The 23,143-nt window shown below is 38.8% G+C and overlaps 1 protein-coding gene across 1 annotated transcript; it reads left to right on the top strand.

Annotated features, from left to right (window-relative positions):
* The first annotated feature begins 9,895 nt into the window (after window positions 1-9,895).
* LOC132486983 (olfactory receptor 1361-like) lies at window positions 9,896-10,825 on the top strand. The gene is given in 1 exon segment (XM_060094525.1): window positions 9,896-10,825. A coding segment is annotated over 1 exon segment (930 nt).
* Window positions 10,826-23,143: the final 12,318 nt, after the last annotated feature.

The following is a 23,143-nucleotide window of genomic DNA, read 5'->3' as shown; positions in this document are numbered from 1 at the left end:
CTCATGGCCCTCCTGCACTTAGGAACACTAGACAACATTGCAGCACTATGCTTGGGGGCCATTTGGAACAGTACTATTACCCTCAAAAGACAAAAATGTATAAAATGTTGGCTTAGACAAGATAGAAGTTTATTTCTCTCACACACAAAATAAGACCAGTTGTGGGTATTCAAAGGCTGGTACAGTGGATCTAAGATGTCATCAGACTCCCAAGCTCAGAAATTTCTACCCCATTATCTTAGTCTAAGTTTTCCATCCTCATCTTATGGTCCAGGGTGGCAGCTGGAGGTACTGTCATCATTTCCACACCACAGGCCAGAGAAAGAAGGAAAAGTAGAAGAGCGAGCATCCATGTGCCACGAGGCTGGTGCACCCCAAACTCTGTGGGACAGAAGTTCCTGCACTCAGGACCTGTCCTGACCTTGGCCTGTCCCTATGTGCCTCTTCCTCTTGCTGGTCATTTGTGTCATTTATAGTATCCTTTAAAATGAACCAATAATAGTAAATAAACTGTTTCCTTGAGTTCTGTGAGACATTATAGCAAATTATCCAATTTGAGGATGGGGTCATGGAAACCCCGATGTGTAACCAAGTTTAACAGAGTATGAGTAACCTGGGGGCCCAGTCCTTCTGATTGGCATCTGAATGGGGGTAGCTTTGTGGGACTGAGCCCTTAAACTCTGGGGTCTGTCTTAGGTCAGAATAGTTAGTATCTGAATTAAATTAAATTATAGGGCACCCAATTAGATTGGAAAGGAAAAAGTAAAATTGTCTTTGTATGTGGACACAATAATCTGCCATGCAGAATTTTTGATGGAATTATAAGGAATCTATCATAGCTAATTAGTGAGTTTAGCAAAGTTTCAGGATTCAAAACCAATATTAAAAAATAATCATATAACAACAAATAATAAACAATTTGAATTAAAAACTTAGTACCATTTACAGTAGCATAAAATATGAAACATTTAGTGTTAAAATTGTCAAAAATATGAGCAATCCGTACACTGAAAACTGAAAATAATATTCATGAGTGGAATAAAAGAAAACCTTTTAAAATGAAGAAATATGCTATGCTTTTGGGTCAGGAGACTAATTATCGTTCATTCTGAAATAGATAACATTTCATGTGGTCTCAAAATTTCATCAGACTTTTTCATAGAAATTGGCAAACTGATTCTAAAATTTATATAACAATGCACAAAACCTAGCATTGCAAAAACAGCTTTGAAAAAGATCTAAGTTGGAAGACTTACACTGTCCAAATTCAAGAATTATTATATAAAGATTGTACTCAAGACAAATGAGTCTTGACCATGAGTCTTGGCCATGAGTCCTGCCATCCGTATAGACAAATATATGAATGCAAAGGAAAGAATTCAGAAATAAACCCCAATACAAAGGCAATTTAGCAGAGAACGTCTAGCTTTTTTAAACAAGTGGTGCTGGACCAGTTGGCTATCGAAATCATATGGGGTGAGGGGGTATGGAACTTAGATCCATACCTCATACCATATTTTAAAATTAACCCAAAATGGACCACAGATCTGAATGTAAAATCTAAAGTTATAAAATTTCCAAAACATGTAAAAAATCTTTGGAGGGCTTCCCTGATAGCGCAGTCCTTGAGAGTCCACCTGCCAATGCAGGGGACACAGGTTCATGCCCCGGTCCGGGAAGATCCCACATGCTGCGGAGTGGCTGGGCCCGTGAGCCATGGCCACTGAGCCTGCGTGTCTGGAGCCTGTGCTCCAAAACGGGAGAAACCACAGCATTGATAGGCCTGCGCACCGCAAAAAAAAAAAAAAAAAAAAAAAAAAAACTTTGGGAACTTGGATTACATAAATATGTCTTAGATATGACACCAAAAGACCATATATAAATGAACAAACTGGTAAATTGAACATCAAAGTAAGAACTTCTGCTCTTCAAAATACACTGATAAATGAATTAAAAGACAAGTTACATACTGGAAGAAAACATTTGCAAATCATATATCTAATAAGAACATTTATCTGTTAATTCATATATCTGATAAAGTTTAACTATGCCCAATATACAAATTCAAGAATATAAAGACAAACATTGTAATTTTGAAAAATGCAAAAAATTTGAACAGGCAATTCACCAAGAAATATATGCAATACAACAACGTTGGAAAAGAGTTTGGCATTTTCTTAAAAATGTTAATTTCTTAAAATCATCCAGCCTTTCCTCTTCTAGTTAATTAATCCAAGAGAAGAAAAAGCATAGATCCATACCAAGTCCTGTAGTTGAATGTTGCTAGCAGCTTTATTTCTAAGAGACAACACAAGTCTTCATAGATAGGCGCCTGTATGAACCATTGTAGTATAGCCATGAAATGGAATATTACCTGCAATAAAAAGGAATAAACTACAGCTACAGCATGGATGGATCTCAAAACAATTATGCTGTTAAAGAAGCCAGACAAAAGTGTACATGTTATAGGATTTCATTTCTGCAAAACCCAAGAACAAGAGTTGGCAAAGCACAGCCTATAAGCAAAATTCAGCCCTCTGCCTTTTGTTTCCTTTTTTTAACAAGTTCTTTGGAACATAGCCATCATCATTTTTTTCATATTTTCTATGACTGCTCTCTTTCTACAATGGGAGAGGTGACATTGCAACATGTAGAGTACTCAGTAACTGGCCTTTTACAGTAAAAATTTGCTGACTCTTGCCTTAGTGTACATGTTGAAGTACATAGAAAACACAATGGAATCTATAGAAACATTCCTAGAATTGATAAGCTAATTTCAGAGTACAAGGTGAATATGCAAAATCAACTGTGTGTCTATATGTTAGCAATAAAAGATTAGAACTTAATTCTCCCCAAATTAATCAACAGATTCAATACAACCCAATCAAAATCCTAACAGACAATTTTCAAGAAACTGACAAGCTGATTTAAAGGTTTATATTGAAAAGCAAAGGACCTCAAATAGCCGAAAACCTTGAAAATTAAGAACAAGTTCAGATCACTTATACTATTGATCTCAATATTTAACATAAAGATTCAATAATCATGACAGTGTGGTATTGGCGTTAGATAAACATAGAAATGAATGCAACACACAGAAACTCCAGAAATAGAATTGAATTTCAACAAAGGTGCAAGTATAATTCAATATGGAAACAGAAATCTTTTTAGCAGGTGATGTTGGAACACCTGGTTATCAGTATAGAGAAAAACTAACACTAATTATTACCTCACATCATATTCACTCACGGAAATGAATCATAAAGTTAAAGACAAAATTCTATTAAACTACTGGAAGAAAACATGGTACAAAATATTTGTTACACTGACTGAGGCAAAGATTTCATGAATAGGACATAAAAAGCATAACTTTAAGGGGAAAGAGTGATAAGATGGACGTTAAAATTAATTTTTGTCTCTTCATAAGGCATAAGAAAATTAAAAGCAAACCACAAACTGGGAGAAAATATTTGCGAAATTTACAATTGAGTCCAGAAAAAATAAAACTCAAAAATGAGAAGAAAAACAGCTCAATAAAAATAGGCAAACAACCCAATAAAAATGGGGAAAATATTTGAACATAACTTCACAAAAGGAGATATATGAATAGGCGATAAGTATAAGATACTCAACATCACTAGTTATCAGGAAAATGCAAATTAAAACCACAATGAGATATTATTATACATCCAGTAGAATAGTTAATGTTAAAAAGACTGACAAGGGCTTTCCTGGTGGCACAGTGGTTGAGACTCCGCCTGCTGATGCAGGGGACATGGGTTCGTGCCCCGGTCCGGGAAGATCCCACGTGCCGCGTGAGCCATGGCCGCTGAGCCTGTGTGTCTGGAGCCTGTGCTCTGCAACGGGAGAGGCCACAGCAGTGAGAGGCCTGCATACCGAAAAAAAAAAATGACTGACAATACCCAGTGTTGATAAGGATGCGTAACAATTCGAACTCTCAAATATTGCTGATAGGAATGCAAACTGTCTAGCTATTTTTTGCAAAAACAGTATTGCAGTATCTTATAAAGTTAAAACATTTACCATAAAACCGAGTAATCACATTCCAAGAAAAATGAAAGCATATGGCCACACACAAACTTCTACAGAAATATACATGGTAGTATTCTATGCGCATTGTATACATATATAGTGATATGCATACATATTATACATAATAGTTCTAAACTAGAAACAAACCAATTTCCTCAACTGTTGAATGGTTATAAAAATTATGGATCTCCTTACTATGGAATACTACACAGGAATGAAAAGGAACACAATATTAATAAATGCAACAAATTTGTGATACATTGACAACATGGATTAATCTCAAAAGCATTATGCTAAGTGAAAGAATTCAAACACAAAAGACCACATACTGTATGATTCCATTTATATTAAATTCTAGGAAACACAAAAGTGTAGTGAAAGAAAGCAGATCAGTGATTACCTGGTCATGGAAGGGTGCTAACTTCAAAGGGAAACAAGAAAACTTTTTAGGGTGATATAACTGTTGTGTTTCTTGATTGTGGTGGTGGTTACATGACAACATGATTTTAACATTCATCGAAGTGTAATGTAAATGGGTAATGTTTATTATCTATCAATTATAACTCACCCCCCTAAAATTAATTTCAAAATATGGAAAGAAAAGAGGCATAAAAATTAAGGAAATGATGGCCTCCCTGGTGGCGCAGTGGTTGAGAGTCCGCCTGCCCATGCAGGGGATATGGGTTCGTGCCCGGGTCCGGGAGGATCCCATATGCCATGGAGCAGCTGGGCCGGTGAGCCCTGGCCGCTGAGCCTGCGCGTCCAGAGCCTGTGCTCCGCAACGGGAGAGGCCACAACAGTGAGAGGCCCACATGCCACAAAAAAAAATTAAGCAAATGAAAAAAATAGGTAATTATTAACTTCAGGAACATTCAAAATTTGTGCCAGGAAAAACAAAAGGATTAGTACACAAACAGTGTATAACAGAGTCAGAAAGTCAATCATAGATATTGTCATACCTCCAAATTGTGATGTGCCTATAATAGGAGCATTTGAGGAAGAGGAAAAGGGATGGTGAAGTGGTATTAACTCATCACCTGTCAAAATGGGAAGACAATATATTGTAAATCAATGATCAAAAATAGCATTATAAACATATTATTTAGAAATCTATAAAAGTATTTATATTGGGAAGTTGGATCATGGAGTGGAAAGATAGGTAGTGAACTACCTTTCTCATTTAAAGAATTGTTTAACTTTGAAAGCTATGCTAATATATTTATTTGACTAAAATAATTTTAAAATAAAAATTCTTGATTAAATACTTGATTTATTCAGTTTTTATATTCCTTTATTATTAATAAGAGCATTTAAGTCTATTTTCCCATAGCTTTTTATATTTTTTCTCTGATTTATGAATCATTTGGTTTAAACTTTCTTTTTGATATGGGGATTATGAAGAACACTGTTTTAAATTTTATCAACTGAACATTTCTTTTTACATTTTGATTTCCGGTTTCTAATTTTTGGCTTTGTGGTGAAGGCCATAAGAGAATATATCTTATGAAATCAATGTTTGATTTCATTGATTCAGTTTTCATTTCAAAAACTCTATTATAAAGTTTTTGTTGTAGTCAAGAAAATGGCCAACATTTGTAATTATTCCCTGGGCTTAAAATAAGAATATATATTCTCTATTTTCAAGGTGGAAATATGTGTATTTTATATGTGTATATATATATATATATATATATATATATATGTATATATATATATATTTTTTTTTTTTTTTTTTTTTTTTGCGGTACACTGGCCTCTCACTGCCGTGGCCTCTCCCCTTGCGGAGCACAGGCTCTGGACGTGCAGGCTCAGCGGCCATGGCTCACGGGCCCAGCTGCTCCGCAGCATGTGGTATCCTCCCGGACTGGGGCATGAACCCATGTCACCTGCATTGGCAGGCGGACTCTCAACCACTGCGCCACGAGGGAAGCCCTATATATATATTTTTAACTGATGTATAGTTGATTTACAATGTGATAATTTCTGCTGTACAGCAAAGTGATTCAGTTATATATGCATTTTTTAAATATTCTTTTCCATTATGGTTTATCACAGAATATTGAATATATTTCCCTGTGTACAAATAAAATTTCTTTGTTGTTTAAACAAAATCTCTGTCATATTTTTTAACTAACTACTTGATCTATCAAATTCTGGGAATTGTATATTAAAGTCCATCATTAAGACATTAATCAACTTCTTTAAAAATTTTTTAAACCTTTGCCTAACCTATTCCTATTCTACATTGCTATTGCAAACAGTTGCTACATTGTTTTGTTTGATTTCATAACTGTGATTAAGTTTTATGAATTTGTCCTTTGTTATCATAAAATATTCCTCTTTTGTGATTTATGCTTTCAGTTGACTTAATTATTGCTTTATATGTAATTAATAACGCCACCAATGTTCTCTAATTTTTGCACTTGCCTAACACACCTTTGCCCAATTTCATAGTTGTGTTCTTTCATTTTTTAAAATTGGTTTTAAAACTCACCTTGTAAAAATTTTGCTATGTATATGCACACAAATAGAAACTTAAAAATACACATCCAAGTTCCAATAGCCCACAGATATTATTTAGATGACCACATATATAACCCACACCCAGTATTCCCTACCCCCGTCCACAGGCCAGCATTTCTAAGTGGTACCTCTGGTTTCCTATGTCAGGGAAACAGCAACTATTACAGAGATTAACTGAGACAGAATTGAGGGTCTATTCTTAGACCTTACTTTCTTACTATAAATTGACAAACCTTTTATTTGAAAGAAGAAAGAGTGCAGAGTCCTAAAGACTTAAGGATTATACAAAAGGGAGTCAGTGTAGAGCAAAGAATGGAGCTACCGTGAATATCTGTGGGCCAAGTTCACTGGCTTCACAATTTTTCTTCAGATCCATTCTGAGCACAGAACAAGGGACCAAGTATATTTTGTCTGTGACATGGGTGTGAGATGTACTTGATGCAATGGGAAGCAATAAGTCTGAACACTAAACTGATTCCCCTCAGGCTGAGATATCTGTTTCCAGAGAGGATAGGAACAAAGAACACTTAGTATGTGTGCCTTTAATGAGGAGCTGTGGGGAATCCACCTGTCTGAATCTAAGTGTTCTCCTCCAGTGAGAAAATCTTTCTGACTCCCCCACTAGCTGTGACATTCTCATGATTCAGGGTCAGGCAAGGAGCCAATGGAGACAGGGGTCCCATGATAGCCTATCACAGAAGCAGAGCAGCCAGGTAAGAAAATCTGGGAAAGCAGGTGAGGACACAGTTATCTCCCACAGAGGCAGATTCACACAGACAAAAACACATACATTTACATTTGGAGAAACACACACTAAATGCTTCAGCATCTCACCAAGTTCAAACGGGAAACATCACTTGGTTTAACATGTACAAGCCTTTCCTCTTTCAGGATGTACTGCCCATTGCAGAATAGAGCAAGCATGTTTCCAAGGTGGAAATAGAAAATTAAGCAGTGGGAAACGAAAGAGGTAACTAAGGGCAGCATTGCTAAGATCAGTGACGGCAAGCTCTTAGAAATCCTGGCCAAAAGCTCAGAGCCAAGAGCCACCCTCTTTCCTCACAAAAGAGACTCTTCTGTCAGACATTCAAGACCCTCCTATTCTGCCCTTAAGCTCCACCGTTTTATTAGTTGCTTCCTTGTGTACCTTCACTGTGGTCTATGACCACATTAGAGAAGTGTCTCAGAGGGAGGTTGCTTGGATGCCACATGGAACCCCACAGAGGTGGGTCAGCTTGAGCTGGAGTCCAAGCACTAAGCATCCTCAGTTTTAAGGTCCAGGAACACAAACATTCAATGCTGCAAAACATGAGATGTCTCAGAGACAGTCACAAACTAAAGAGATTCACAAGGGACTAATATATGAAACCAGGCCCTCTTACCATATTGACTTGGGGGTTGGGGCCAACGTTGATTGTACTCCTGGTAGGACTATCTCAGCAAACATTGACAGGAAGTGGCTAACCTTAATGCTGGCAGATCTCTCGACATAGAGTCTGGGTTATTTAGAGCCTGTACACCTGTTTTTGCCTTTGCCAGTTCCCAGACAATAGGAAAAACCCTACACCATCCTGCTATACTTCTTTCACATTCTACTACCATTTCCATTATGGGAAATAGCTTACAATTGACCCTAATATCAACATCTACTCTTTGGAGCACAATGACAAAGTCTGCACAAATATTGTTTTGGTTTTTCCTTGATGCAACCCCTGTACCCCACTTCTACATTCTACATCCTTTCCCTGAAGTACTTTCTTTCAATAGCTCTGGGTACTGCCAACTACTGCCTTTCTACCTTTTAATTCTGTGATATAATTTATGAGAAAATGGCTTCAGGTCTCAGAATTTTACGTTGGTTTTACTAATTTAACTCTCAAAATGCTGGATACTTTATAGTCACCATACTATATACATCCTGCAACCACTCTCCTAAAAGTATTGCCTGTGACACCCTTTATCCCAGTCAGTCAAGACATTTAACCTGTACATCTCCTCCCCTGAAATGCCATCTCCTCTCCTCTTTACTATTCGAATACTGTGTATTCTTACATATTCAAAATTCTCTATCTGACTCTTTCTGCCTGCATTAATTCCTTAAGGCTGGGATTATCACTTGGATATGCCCCCATAACTTGACTTTCTCTATGAATCTCTTTTTCCTCTTCAAAAATAATACCAAATACCAGTGATCCTGTTTTGGCCAGCACAGGGAGAAAAGAAGTCTCTTCACAGAATGCAGTACATAGCAAACTCACTAGCATGCTTAGCTCATCCAAGCCAACATTTGTGAGCTACTGCAATGACATTTTGATGCTATCCAGTTACAACATTGAGGGAAAACTGCCAGGCAGATCCTTCAGTGCCTAGAAGTAGTAAAATCCTGAGAAAATAAGAGAGATCCAGAATGAATTTGAGTGAGTTGTATAAAGTTATTCGGGTAAAAGAACTTATGACTTTAAACAAATAGCTAAATCTCATTGCTTCATTTTTCTGTTCTGCTTAATGAAGCTTGTTATTTTTTAAATTTACATATTTTAAATCTGTAAGAAATGTGTGTAAGGCAGGAAGACACTGCCTGGCACTTGGTTATAGTCTCAATAAATGGTTGATAATTGAAACTTGGATGTAAAACTAGGGAGGAATATAAAGAAAAGGGCATTTCAGCTGTTTCAAGACTATAAATGTTATGCTTTCTTTCAATCTAATCTGTCATCACCTAATTTCCCTGAATCCCAGGTTCTTCATCTCTGATTCTTCTTCTCAGGGTCCTCACTTATGAATGATGGATTACAGAAGTTCCTGGTGGCCTAGTGGTTAGGATTCTAGGCTTTTACTGCTGTGACCCAGGTTCAGTACCTGGCCAGGGAACTGAGATCCTACAAGCCATGTGAGGCGGCCAATATATATATATATATATATGAATGATATGGATTAAAAGAAATTGTGTATGTGAAGATAACTTGTATATACCAGATATTCATTAAATGTTATTGAAGTATGAATTAAGCTGCATGAAATCAAAGATAATTAAACACAAATTAAAATTATAGAAATTAACCAGCTATTTATTTCATTAAAACTCGCTTCATAGAATTATCTAATGTGAATTAATTCTCAATGACAAAACAGTATCATAAAAAATTTGCTCAAATGATGACATTATCAATCTCATCTACTTTTATATTTGAAGTGTTATTAATTAAGAAATACATTTTGGATTGGTATCATTAAAAAATTGTAATCTCTAAACAATATATGGAGCCTAATTAAATAAATATTTCCTTTTACTTTTGACCACATTTTCTCCCCTGCAGACATGGGCAGAGACAACCAGACTGGAGTCACAGAATTCATTCTCCTGGGACTCTCTGGGCAGTCAGAGCAGGAGGAGGTTCTCTTTGGGCTGTTCTTGTGGATGTACCTGGTCACCCTCATTGGGAACTTTCTCATTGTCTTGGCTATCAGCTGTGACAGTCATCTCCAAACACCCATGTCCTTATTCTTGGCCAACCTCTCCTGTGTCAACATCTGCTTTTCATCAGTCACAATCCCCAAGAAGCTGGTGAATCACATACTGTGAAGCAAGTCTATCTCTTACATGGAATGTACGACCCAGATCTACTTCTTCATCATTTTCATCAACATAGATGGGTTCCTCCTGAGTGTGATGGCCTATGATGATTATACTGCCATCTGTTGCCCACTCCACTACACCATGATCATGAGGCCCAAACTCTGTGTCCTTCTGGTGGCTGCATCTCGGCTCAGTACAAATCTGCTTGCTCTCCTACAGACTCTTCTCATGGTGCAACTCACATTTTGTTCCAACAATGCTGTGTATAACTTTTTCTGTGACCCTTATCCTATTCTAAAACTCTCTTGTTTGAATACCTTTGTCAATGACCTGATGGTATTCACTGTGGGTGAACTGGTATTTATGACACCATTTACATGTATCATCATTTCATATGATTACATCTTCTCTAAAGTACTGAAGTTGCCATCTGCCCATGGAATAAGAAAAGCCCTGTCCACGTGTGGATCCCACCTCACTGTGGTCTCCCTGCTCTATGGGGCAATCCCGGGAGTCTATAAGCACCCTTCATCCTCGTACTCAGTGCAAGATGTGGTGACTATTGTCATCTTCACAGTGGTGACTCCTCTCATCAATCTCTTCATCTACAGCTTGAGAAATCATGACATGAAGGGAGCTTTAAGGAAACTAATTTCATATTCCAAACTTTAAAACTTTTAGAACTGAGAGGACTCTTGGATAGCATACATTTTTTCATTTTACAGACCAAGAAACTGAGTCCCTATAGGTGTAAATTTACCCATGACTATTCCTGTAATTAATGATATGTGATCATGGTCATGCTTTTAAATATGAGGCTGATAGGTGCTCATAAGTCATAAAACCATCAGTTATGTATAAAAAGGTGTGATTTTAAAACACTTATTTTACAGACAACAAAAATTCAGGAAAAGACAGGATTGGGTCCAGCAACCCTATGAGACAGTTGCTACTATATGGTCTGAGAATTTCAGAAAACTTTAGAGTTGGCTCTCCTCAGTGTCACCTGTCCTCTATGGCCTCACATTAGGAGATGTTAAATTATCCCCAATTTACTGAGTCACAGAAAAGTTACCTTTTCCAGGGCTGTACAATGAGCAATTATTGGTTACAAATGGTGCTGTTACTTTCAGGGTCTTTGGTCATTACTGAATTAGTTAACTTTTCCTCTGTCTTAGGCTCAATTCCTACCCTCTCCTCTCACAGCTCAGAACCTAGCCCTGCACTATTCTTCTTCCCCCACAACCAATCTAACTTCTTGGTGGTTTATTGCCTGGCATGGGTGTCAGGGATGGGTATCAGAGTGTGGCGAGCCTCAGACAGTAGCTAGAATTCCTCATATAAATCTCGGTATCCCTTCAAATTTAGATGGGCTAAGAGAAGCAGAGGTTCCCTTAATGCTAAACTGTCCAGAGTTCCTATAACAACTTAGGAACATGAAAACATGAATTAATTACAGGATTTGGATTAGAACCCAGAACTTCTGACTCCAAGTCCAGAGTTTGTTCCAATCCATGGGGAAAGTTTCTAGGAGCCCTTGCCTCTTTTCCTACTCTACACCTGAGGGTTCCCACCTCGTCTTCCCTGGTGTCCAGGGAGCACTCACCTAAATCTCCAGTGGTCATTCTTCAAAAGCCTTCAATTCCTCATTGGCCTTCTCTCCTTTCTCAATCTTCTCTACTCTCGTGAAAAATCAGTACTCATTGTCCTCACTATCACCTTCTTTCCCACTTGGTCCCAACACTGACCAGCTCTTACCATGAGCACAGCAACAGGCTTATCGTGGTTCTGACTGCCTCCTGCTTCTCCCTACACATATCTGTCCTGCACACAGGATCAGTTTAATCCTCCTAAAACATTGATGACATCCTGTCAGCCACTCCTTATAGAAATATTGAAGAGGCCAGGATAAATCCAAGTATTACCTTCAAATACAAGCCCAAGATGACTCGGCCCCGAGCCATACTTACAACTTTGTTTGTCATCAACTCACATAATTATATGTTCCATGACTCTCTCCTAATTCTCTTCCTCTTTCTTTCATTCGTCTGCTGAAAAACTCCCTTGATTTTTTTTTTTTTTTTTTTTTTTTTTGTGGTATACGGGCCGCTCACAGTTGTGGCCTCTCCCATTGTGGAGCACAGGCTCTGGACGCGCAGGCTCAGTGGCCATGGCTCACGGGCCCAGCCGCTCCTCGGCATGTGGGATCTTCCTGGACCAGGGCATGAACCCGTGTCCCCTGCATCGGCAGGCGGACTCCCAAACACTGTGCCACCAGGAAAGCCCTCCCTTGATTTTTAAAGACTCTAATAATTGTGCATTCCCCTTAACTCCTTTACTAATTACATCTCACAGACATGTACTGAGCACACAACACAGTTCTTCTTGGATGTAGTAAATGAACTCCCAAATGTATGTTGGTGCCAGTGGGAACCTGACTACATGTGACAAAATCAATGTAGTGTTCTGAACTGTTAAGTTTTATTTTAGAAGTAGTTTAGTGCAAATGTTTGAGATATAATAACATGGACTAATGTTGGTGTTTAAGGTTACATGACTCATTTTGGTCTCATCATATTCTTCCTTGCATTACCCATATCTGCATACATGTCTCCTCTGGTTATTACATTACATATTCACTTTGATAAAATACCATAGATTATGCACGGGCACATCCCATACAATGCTCGGTAGAGTTTTTGTTCATCCCAAATAATCATGTATTGAAAAATCACTGATGATGTGGTAGGCAAGTCTAATGGTAACCTGGGAAGTGAACATTCCTAGACACACAAAAAATCAGAAGGGTAAAAATTTAAATCTAGGGAACTAAAGTTCTGAGAAGGTTACTCCAGAACACAGAAAGATTTCACTGCATTCTGGGACCCAAAGAAGCAGCAGGGTTGAATGAAAAGAGTCATGTTTGGGATATAGTTTTATTGCTCATCCATCTCTCCCTCAACTGTCAGTCAAAAGTTGGCTGTGAGAAGGAGCATGAGGATAGAGAGAAATCAGTGAACTTACAATAGGGTACAAAGTCAAAGGGAAAATCACTCTCTATCTACATGGTCCCCACTCGTTCATCTCAAGGGAGAAATCATCATTCACCAGACAGAAGATCCTGTCTGAAGGGGAAAAGAAATCTCAGCAGTGTGGTGTTAGCAGAAAGAGGAAAGGCCTCTGTGTTGCTCAGACTGGCTGTGGTGTGAGGTTATATGCTGTTTAATTCTACCAGAGCCTCGAGTCTTTAAACCTCCGACTTCTGAGGGCCACCTTCAACTCCATCTTCACTGGCTCCTTGCATTACTTCAACCACTTAAGGGGAATGAAGGGGAAATAAGAAAAGGGGTTTACTCTAAGGTCCAGGTAGAATCAGCCTCTGTTGTGGTTTCCTGCATGTGAGAGTCACACATGACATGAAGTGGTCATAAATCAAAGCTCAGCCTCATGCAGGGCTTCGAGGGACCTCTGCCCATAGAAGCAAAGCAGTGCCAGGCTGGCAGAGTCCCCCCTGGGAGCAGCCAGGAAATCAGGATTGTGGCTGGGAATTCACCGTCCAGGGCCTGAGTTAGCAGAGGCCAGGGCTCTGCCAGGAGCCTCTTCTCTGCAGCTGGGACTCCCTAAAGACACCACCCCCACTTCCCCACAGGCAACTTCCATCTAGCACTAGTTAGCCAACAGGAACAGCTCTTTGTGAGCCAATTAAAACCATTTAGACACAAACCACCTAGAGGGGTGGGATAGGGTGGGTGGGAGGGAGGGAGATTCAAGAGCGAAGAGATATGGGAACATATGTATATGTATAACTGATTCATTTTGTTATAATGCAGAAACTAACACACTATTGTAAAGGAGTTATACTCCAATAAAGATATTTAAAAAACAACAAAAACAAACAAACAAAAAACATATGGAGGGAAAAGTTTGGCTTCACCTCAATGATGTTGGAATAAAGGCTCATCCTTCTTCCTGGCACATTTCCCCAGATACTGTTCTCCCTGAAGGGAGCAAGGATTGCTCCATGTCACGGCCATTGGAGGTATTTTTAAGTTTCATGGAATCATTTTCCTCTAACTTGTCCTTCAAGTGTCTGTTCCAAGGCCACGGTTTCCATCAGAGTCCAGCACCATCTCTCATGAGCTGAAGAAGCCCTTCCTGCTATTCCCTGGATATTGTAGGCTAGTAGAAATTCTTAGTGTTCTGCCTGTAATATCTTGTCTCCTTGTGCTTGAGGGCAGAAAGCTAGGCTTTATATGAACTTTATCTATCACATTGTCAATTGGCCTTCTAGTAGATGACTTTGTTCTCAGCATTGACCTTTTGTCACTTGAATATTGAAAGCTGGCTATGTCTAACTTATGAACTCTGATTCCAAATGAATCTGGTTTTCTAGATTAACTTTTCATTTGTGAGCCACACAGAGGTACACAGTGTATTGCCAAGCCCACCGGCAAAACAGGCCACCTTTTATTCATTCTAAACTTCAGGCATATCCTGTTGCTCGTCAAAAACTACTGGTTCAGGTTCATCATGATTTCTAAATGTGACATACAACTGATATAAAGGCACAAACTTGCCCCTGTATTGTGGATGGATATATTTGCCAAGAAGGATGTGAGGTTATCTTTGTTGCATGAAAGTAACTGCAGATGTCCCTTAAGAATTCAGACTTGATGATGCAGATCAAATCCCACAATACAAAGCCATGATCACAACACAAACTCCCTATAGAACCTAAAAAGACAAAAGAACTGCCTAGTGATCCAGTTGTTTCAAGAAATTTCTATCATAAATAAATTCAGCTTATATCCTTAAAAATTGTCATAATGAAGCCAAAAGTAGTCTCAAGAAATCATATCTAATATAATATTTTGGTAAAGAAATCATTCAAAGCCAAATAGGTAAATAAATTACTCTGACTTTACTACATGAAGTGGGGAGGAGAGGATCAGGAAGGAGGGAACAGGGACATGGTATAATACTGATGACATTTATATGGTCAGGCCACTCAGGATAGGGGTTCTCTTCCTCTCTGAACATCCCCTGCTCAACCACTGCCTGCTTCACCTATACCCTACTCACACGACTGAACTTCCTACATGCTTGCCCCAGGCCCAGGCTACTGATTGTCCTTATCAAAGGGGTAGTATTGATCCCGGTAACTAATGGACCAAATTGATGTAATTCCCTATATAACTGGCAATCTACACCCCCTACCATCCATTAAGCCACTGATGTCTCTGTTGCTGACTCCAGGCTTCTTCTTTGGTCTTAAACTGGGCAAATGTAGGCCTTATAGGCCTGCTGGGTGCAGCCCAACAGTTGGCAGAGCCAGCCAGGAGAACAAGGAAACTCCAGTGAGCACTGAGATGTTGGGAAATACAGGATGGGGAATGGAATGTTGCAGGGGTTGTCCACTAGCTTGTGGGGCCTGAAAGTTGTGGGTTTTTTCCCGGGGTGGCCAGCCATTCACACGTGGGTTCCAAAAGTTGAAGGGGTAATCCTGAAAGTTGCAGGGGTAGTACTGCAGTGGATGTCTACTAGTATGTGGGACCCTGTAGTGGCTGTGCATGATGAATGGGGGCTGCCAAGAGATCTGGAGAACAATGGCCCCTCATGGCTCTGCTATTGTATCAAAGTGAGCCTTCTGTAATTGGTTAAGCTAGCTCTCTGGAAGGAATTGGTATTTCTCTTCCTGTACCTTTGAGATGTATATGATCTACCTGGGTTCTCAGGAACTTTAATCTAATCATATGTGATCTCTAAGAGTAAATGAACAAAAAGGAGCAAGGATTTTAAAATTCTTTATGGGAATAATTATGTTTTGGGAATGTCTATCTAAAATAGTCTCTCAAGATTTTTGTAACTTGAAACTAAACTAAGTTACATGAAGAGAATTCATTGACTAAGTCATTTCAAAAAAGGTAAAATATTGGAACATTAATTGCTGGGCAGGTCTAAGTTTATCTACTTTGGCCTGCTTAGGAGAATAAGACTAAAGCATTAAGCTTACCAATCAGGAAATGCACAATTGTTTTTTGGTTTTGGTGAGAGATTAAGGTTTTTAAGGGTTAAGATTATAATCAGTCATAATTCTAGTTACTATAACCAAGATTCTTTATTGCTTACATTGTGATAATATGTTTAACTGTGACTTTTTAAGTCTTTTGTCTTTTGTAGACAGTTATTGTTGTACTCTGATGCTTTTGCAAAAGTGCTTCATCTTCCAGATTCATAGGAACGACCTTTTGATAATAACAGGTCTCTGATAAATTTCAGATTACACTTCAGAACTGGGTGAAAACTTAAATAATCCTAAAGGAAAACCTGATGGCTTCATAAAAAGTTAATGGAAGGATTGGTTACTGAGTGAACTGGTGAATATGGTTATAATATTTATGGGTTTTGTCTGGAAAGTTTTGATCTGTGTTTTCCAGATAGAGGGATGCCCTTCCCCTCAAGTTAGTTGTGACTTACAGCAATTGGGTAAACTACTCCTGAGGGTAGAATTGAAACATTTTTCTTTTCTCTCTGCTCAGTCCCTCCAAAACCTGGGACTCTTGGTTTCTGAGCAGCCTTATCAGGTGAATGGGAAAGACTGTCTCCTGGCATGTGCACGAATCTTGATATTTGGGATACCTCTAGAAGACAGAAATCCACTGAGGTGGAGGCTTATGACAGGCTTTTGTCATGGCATTCCTGGCCTTGAGAGGCCTTTGGGGAATTCAGTCTGAGACTCCTGAGGACTTCTACCTCAGCCAGCTTGAAGGAGCTGATATGGTCAATTGCAAACAAACTAGTTTTGATTTGCTGTGTTTGGTGGAGAGGAGGGTTATTTCAGAGAGAAAAAAGACTATGTTTTAGTGGATGTGAAATTCTATTTCTGTTAGTTAAGGTCTGTATTTATGACAGTTATTGTGTTAACCATGCTTTTGCCCTGATGTTCTGAATGGAAAGAAAATTATCTAGCGAAATTTTCACAGATTATAACTACTCATGAAATGTGACACTGCTTGCTTTAAGTCTGCTGCTAATAGCACATGTGCAATGCTTCTGTGACAATTGAGTGTAAGTGATAAAATGTATAGCCTATAAAGTGTTTCCCCATTAACATATCTCTGAGTCTGTTCATGAGATCAGCATAGTTTTCCCCCAACGTGAGTGACTAGGTGAATATAAAGGAGACCTAACAGCGAGGGACATGATCTGAACCTGAGGTAGGAGCCAGCACCCCAGCATTGAGGGATGGATATATTGAGCATCACTGCTTTCTAACAAGATTTTCAATCAAAAGGGGAAATGATGGAAAATATGCACATATTCAGGTATGTGGGAAGTCAGAGGGCTTATGCATGTATTAACTTAAATTTTACCACCCATTTATGATAAAAACCCTGCAGAAAGTAGGCATAGAGGGAATTTTCCTCAACATACTAAAGGCCATATATGACAAACCCACAGCCAACATCGTCCACAATGGTGAAAAACTGAAAACATTTCCACTAAGATCAGGAACAAGACAAGGTTGCCCACTCTCACGACTATTATTCCACATAGTTTTGGAAGTTTTATCCACAGCAATCAGATATGAAAAAGAAATAAAAGGAATCCAAATTGGAAAAGAAGAAGTAAAGCTGTCACTGTTTGCAGATGATATGATACTATACATAGAGAATCCTAAAGATGTTACCAGAAAACTACTAGAGCTAAACAATGAATTTGGTAAAGTAGCAGGATACAAAATTAATGCACAGAAATCTCTGGCATTCCTATACACTAATGATGAAAAATCTGAAAGTGAAATTAAGAAAACACTCCCATTTACCATTGCAACAAAAAGAAAAACATATCTAAGAATAAACCTACCTAAAGGAGACAAAAGTCATATATGCAGAACAGTATAAGACACTGATGAAAGAAATTAAAGATGATACAAATAGATGGAGAGATATACCATGTTGTTGGATTGGAAGAATCAACTTTGTGAAAATGACTATACTACCCAAAGCAATCTACAGATTCAATGCAATCCGTATCAGACTACCACTGGCATTTTTCACAGAACTAGAACAAAAAATTTCACAATTTTTATGGAAACACAAAAGACCCCGAATAGCCAAATCAATCTTGAGAATGAAAAACGGCGTTGGAGGAATCAGGCTCCCTGACCGCAGACTATACTACAAAGCTACAGTAATCAAGACAGTATGGTACTGGCACAAAAACAGAAATATAGATCAATGGAACAGCATAGAAAGCCCAGAGATAAACACACGCACATATGCTCACCTTATCTTTGATAAAGGAGGCAGGAATGTACAGTGGAGAAAGGACAGCCTTTTCAATAATTGGGGCTGGGAAAACTGGACAGGTACATATAGAAGTATGAGCTTAGAACACTCCCTACCACCATACACAAAAATAAGCTCAAAATGAATTAAAGATCTAAATGTAAGGCCAGAAACTATCAAACTCTTAGAGGAAAATATAGGCAGAACACTCTATGACATAAATCACAGCAAGATCCTTTTTGACCCACCTCCTAGAGAAATGGAAATAAAAACAAAAATTAAAAAATGGGACCTAATGAAACTTCAAAGCTTGGCACAGCAAAGGAAACCATAAAGAAGACCAAAAGACAACCCTCAGAATGGGAGAAAATATTTGCAAATGAAGCAACTTTGTCAGTTGGGTTAATCTCCAAAATTTACATACAACTCATGCAGCTCAATAACAAAAAAGCCAAAACCCAATCCAAAAATGGGCAGAAGACCTGAATAGACATTTCTCCAGAGAAGACATACAGATTGCCAACAAACACATGAAAGAATGCTCAACATCATTAATCATTAGAGAAATGCAAATCAAAACTACAAAGAGGTATCATCTCACACCGGTCAGAATGGTCATCATCAAAAAGTCTAGAAACAAAAAATGCTGGAGAGGGTGTGGAGAAAAGGGAACACTCTTGCACTACTGGTGGGAATGTAAATTGATACAGCCACTATGGAGAACAGTTTGTAGGTTCCTCAAAAAACTAAAAATAAACTACCGTATGACCCAGCAATCCCACTACTGGACATATACCCTGAGAAAGCCATAATTCAAAAAGAGTCATGTACCAAAATGTTCATTGTAGCTCTATTTACAATAGCCAGGAGCTGGAAACAACCTAAGTGTCCATCATTGGAAGAATGGATAAAGAAGATGTGGCACATATATACAATGGAATATTACTCAGCCATAAAAGGAAACGAAATTGAGTTACTTGTAGTGAGGTGCATGGATCTAGAGTCTGTCATACAGAGTGAAGTAAGTCAAAAAGAGAAAGACAAATACCATATGCTAACTCATATATATGGAATCTAAGAAAAAAATGTCATGAAGAACGTAGGGGTAAGATGGGAATACAGAAACAGACCTAGTAGAGAATGGACTTGAGGATATGGGGAGGGGGAAGCATAAGCTGTGACAAAGTGAGAGAGTGGCATGGACATATATACACTACCAAATGTAAAATAGATAGTGGGAAGCAGCCGCATAGCACAAGGAGATCAGCTCGGTGCTTTGTGACCACCTGGAGGGGTGGGATAGGGAGGGTGGGAGGGAGGGAGATGCAAGAGGGAAGAGATATGGGGGCATATGTATATGTATAATTGATTCACTTTGTTATAAAGCAGAAACTAACACACCATTGTAAAGCAATTATATTCCAATAAAGATGTAAAAAAAAAAAAACTAAACATAGAATTACCATATGACCCAGCAATCCCACTACTGGGCACATACCCTGAGAAAACCATAGTGAAAAAGACACATGCACCGCACCCCAATGTTCAATGCAGCACTATTTACAATAGCCAGGTCATGGAAGCAACCTAAATGCCCATCAACAGATGAATGGATAAAGAAGATGTGGTACATATATACAATGGAATATTACTCAGCCATAAAAAGGAACGTAATTGGTTCATTTGTTGAGACGTGGATGAATCTAGAGACTGTCATACAGAGTGAAGTAAGTCAGAAAGAGAAAAACAAATATCACATATTAACGCATGTATGTGCAACTTTGAAAAATGGTACAGATGGACTGGTTTGCAGGGCAGAAATTGAGACACAGATGTAGAGAACAGATGTATGGACACCTGGGGAGGAAAGTGGTGGTGGGCAGGGGTGATGTGACGAATTGGGAGATTGGGATTGACATGTATACACTGATGTGTATAAAATGGATGACTAATAAGAACCTGCAGTATATAAAAAAAATAGTGAGGGAAGCTGCGTATGTGGGTAAGGTAGGAGGTCTATGGGAGCTCTCTGTACCTTCTGCTCAGTTTTGCTGTGAAGCTAACACTGATCTAAAAAAATAAAGTCTACTAAAAATGTTGGTAAAACTGGTTTGGGAGAGAAGATAAAACATGCAATTTAAAACATACTAAGTTTGAGATACCTAAAAGAGACACTTGCTGAGAGGGTGAAAGGGATACTGTTAACTCTGTCAAATAACACTGTTTGGTGTGTTAAATATTGTCATACTATTATTTGGTAGAAAATTTCCTATAAAATACTATGGATACTAAAAAGTTATTTTGATCAAAAAAATCACCTAATTATTTAATAAATAAATTTGTTGTTAATGGCCATTTTACAATATAAGTCCTGGTGACCAGGTATATACTAACCTGTCTTCTTTTCTGTATTAAAAAAGCTAACAAGCACATTATTGTACTATAGTTTTGCAAGATGTTGCCAATGGGGAAACGGTAAAGTATACACAGGAGCCCTGTGTGTTATTTCTGACAACTGCATGTGAATCAGTAATGATCTCAAAATACAGTTTAATGAAAAAAACAATTAACCAAAGAACAAGGGGATGGGTGGTAGGTAATAAGATAAGGAAATCCTTTCTCTTTCTCTGTGAAAGAATTTGACCTTGGAATAGCATTTTAGCTCTGTTCCCCTGGTAACCACCCAAGAAAGTATGTCAACTGTGTTTCTGAACAATCTTATTTATGTTTCTGACTGCCTTGGTAACATGCTCAAAAGATTCATCAGCTGCATCATGAGGCAACATTGCTTAAGATAAAAATGACTCCTGATTGGTAAAGTGTATTTACACTGGGCAAGTCCCTTGCAGGAACCTTGGAAACTAAGCTCTTCTCATAGGCTGTTACAAGATACATTAGATCTGATAGGGCCTAGGGCTTCAAAGCCAACATGAGTCTTGCTTCCTTGTACCTGAGCTATCATCTGAAACATCTGAGGAGACAGCTGCTGAATAGTTGTATGCACCTCTGAAAAGACCACTCCCACTGAAGGGAAATATCTGACAAAGACCAGATGGCACACTGCACTCCTTGTATCTATTCAAAACATAAATGAAACAATAAAATGGTGTGAAGCCAGCTGAAATTATGGCTGCTGGGCCAGAAGATACTTCTGGACACTTGGAGGATGTGGAGGATAATGGCCCCAAAGTTACACCTATCTAATCTTAGCTATATATTCTTGGATAGAAGGTATAAGATCTAAATTTTTCTGTATGTTATGATGCATAGGTACATTTATTAATCATAATTTTTTACCTTTACCTCTTGGGACAGAAAATACTCACTTCAACTTAAAGACTATTCTCAGATTTGTCCTTCTGTGTGGGCCATTGTTACCTGGTGTCTGGAGGCCTTGAGAACACACAGAATCACGTGCCTTATGAGCATAGTGCTTTAGACACAGGAGGAAAACTGTAAGGGGTATCTTGAAATCTTTACAAAATATATTCTATGCTAGCAAGAGATTAATATGCCACAGTTTGCTAAGTCACATTTCTTGGGCTGATGTATTGCTGAGCCAAGAAATGAAAGAAAGTAGTAATGTAATGTCATAAATGATGTGAATGAGAATAGAATAAGTGTGGATTACTTGTTAGAACTGGATCAATTTTAAAGGTTTCAAAATATGTGCTCCTTAAACCTAGCCAATGATTTGTGTCCTATAGGACAAGATTAGATTTGGGTTTCAATGTTATTAATTGGTAGAGGTATAATGATATGCAGTACTGATTACACATACATGTTGTTATGTATTAGACAATTCATTAAATAAACCTCTTATAGGAAAAATTTTAAAGATGATGTAAGGACTGGAACCATGGGGATGACGTGCAGTGTGACCCCTGAAGTCTACTGGTGGTAGAGCAAGCAGTGTGCTTCCAACTGGGGTCATCTGAAGACACAAAGCTGTGCCACAGCTCTGGTACACAGCTGAGCAATGATGAACATAGCATATAGCGAGAATGTAGAGTCTGTGCTCAGGATAAATTTCTTTTTCTTTATTAATTTATTTTATTTTATTTATTTTTGGCTGTGCTGCATCTTCGTTGCTGCTCACAGGCTTTCTCTAGTTGTGGTGTGAGGGGGGCTACTCTTCGTTGAGGTGCGTGGGCTTCTCATTGAGGTGGCTTCTCTTTCTTGCTGAGCATGGGCTCTAGGTGCGCAGGCTTCAGTTGTGGCACATGGGCTCAGTAGCTGTGGCTTGCCGGCTCTAAAGCACAGGCTCAGTAGTTCTGGCACACAGGCTTAGTTGCTCCAAGGCATGTGGGATCTTCTAGGACCAGGACTCGAACCCGTGTTCCTTGCATTGGCAGGCGGATTCTCAACCACTTAGTCACCAGGGAAGTCCTCCATACACTCTTGTTGAAAGACTTACGGGGAAATAGGTTTGTTCTTGGCGGTTGTCTACTTGCCTTGCTCTCATTTACGCACATGCAGAGCTACAAGTCACTGCCCTGTAGGAACGTCGGTTTCCTCCTGGAAGAACCAGGAACCCAGGAGCCAGCAGCCCAAGGAGCTCGACCACGAACCCAGAATGGGGTCTGGACCAGTGACAGGCTCAGCCAGGGCTCTCCTCGCAGACAAGCTCGAAGAACTACATTTCCCAGAATCTTTTGTTCTCGCATGGACTACATTTCCCAGAGGGGCTCGCGACTGT

Source organism: Mesoplodon densirostris, chromosome 3 (genome assembly GCF_025265405.1).
Source record: "Mesoplodon densirostris isolate mMesDen1 chromosome 3, mMesDen1 primary haplotype, whole genome shotgun sequence".
Classification (NCBI taxonomy): Eukaryota; Metazoa; Chordata; class Mammalia; order Artiodactyla; family Ziphiidae; genus Mesoplodon; species Mesoplodon densirostris.
Note: the sequence above shows the minus strand (reverse complement) of the source record. Positions and strands in the feature narration are given on the sequence as shown.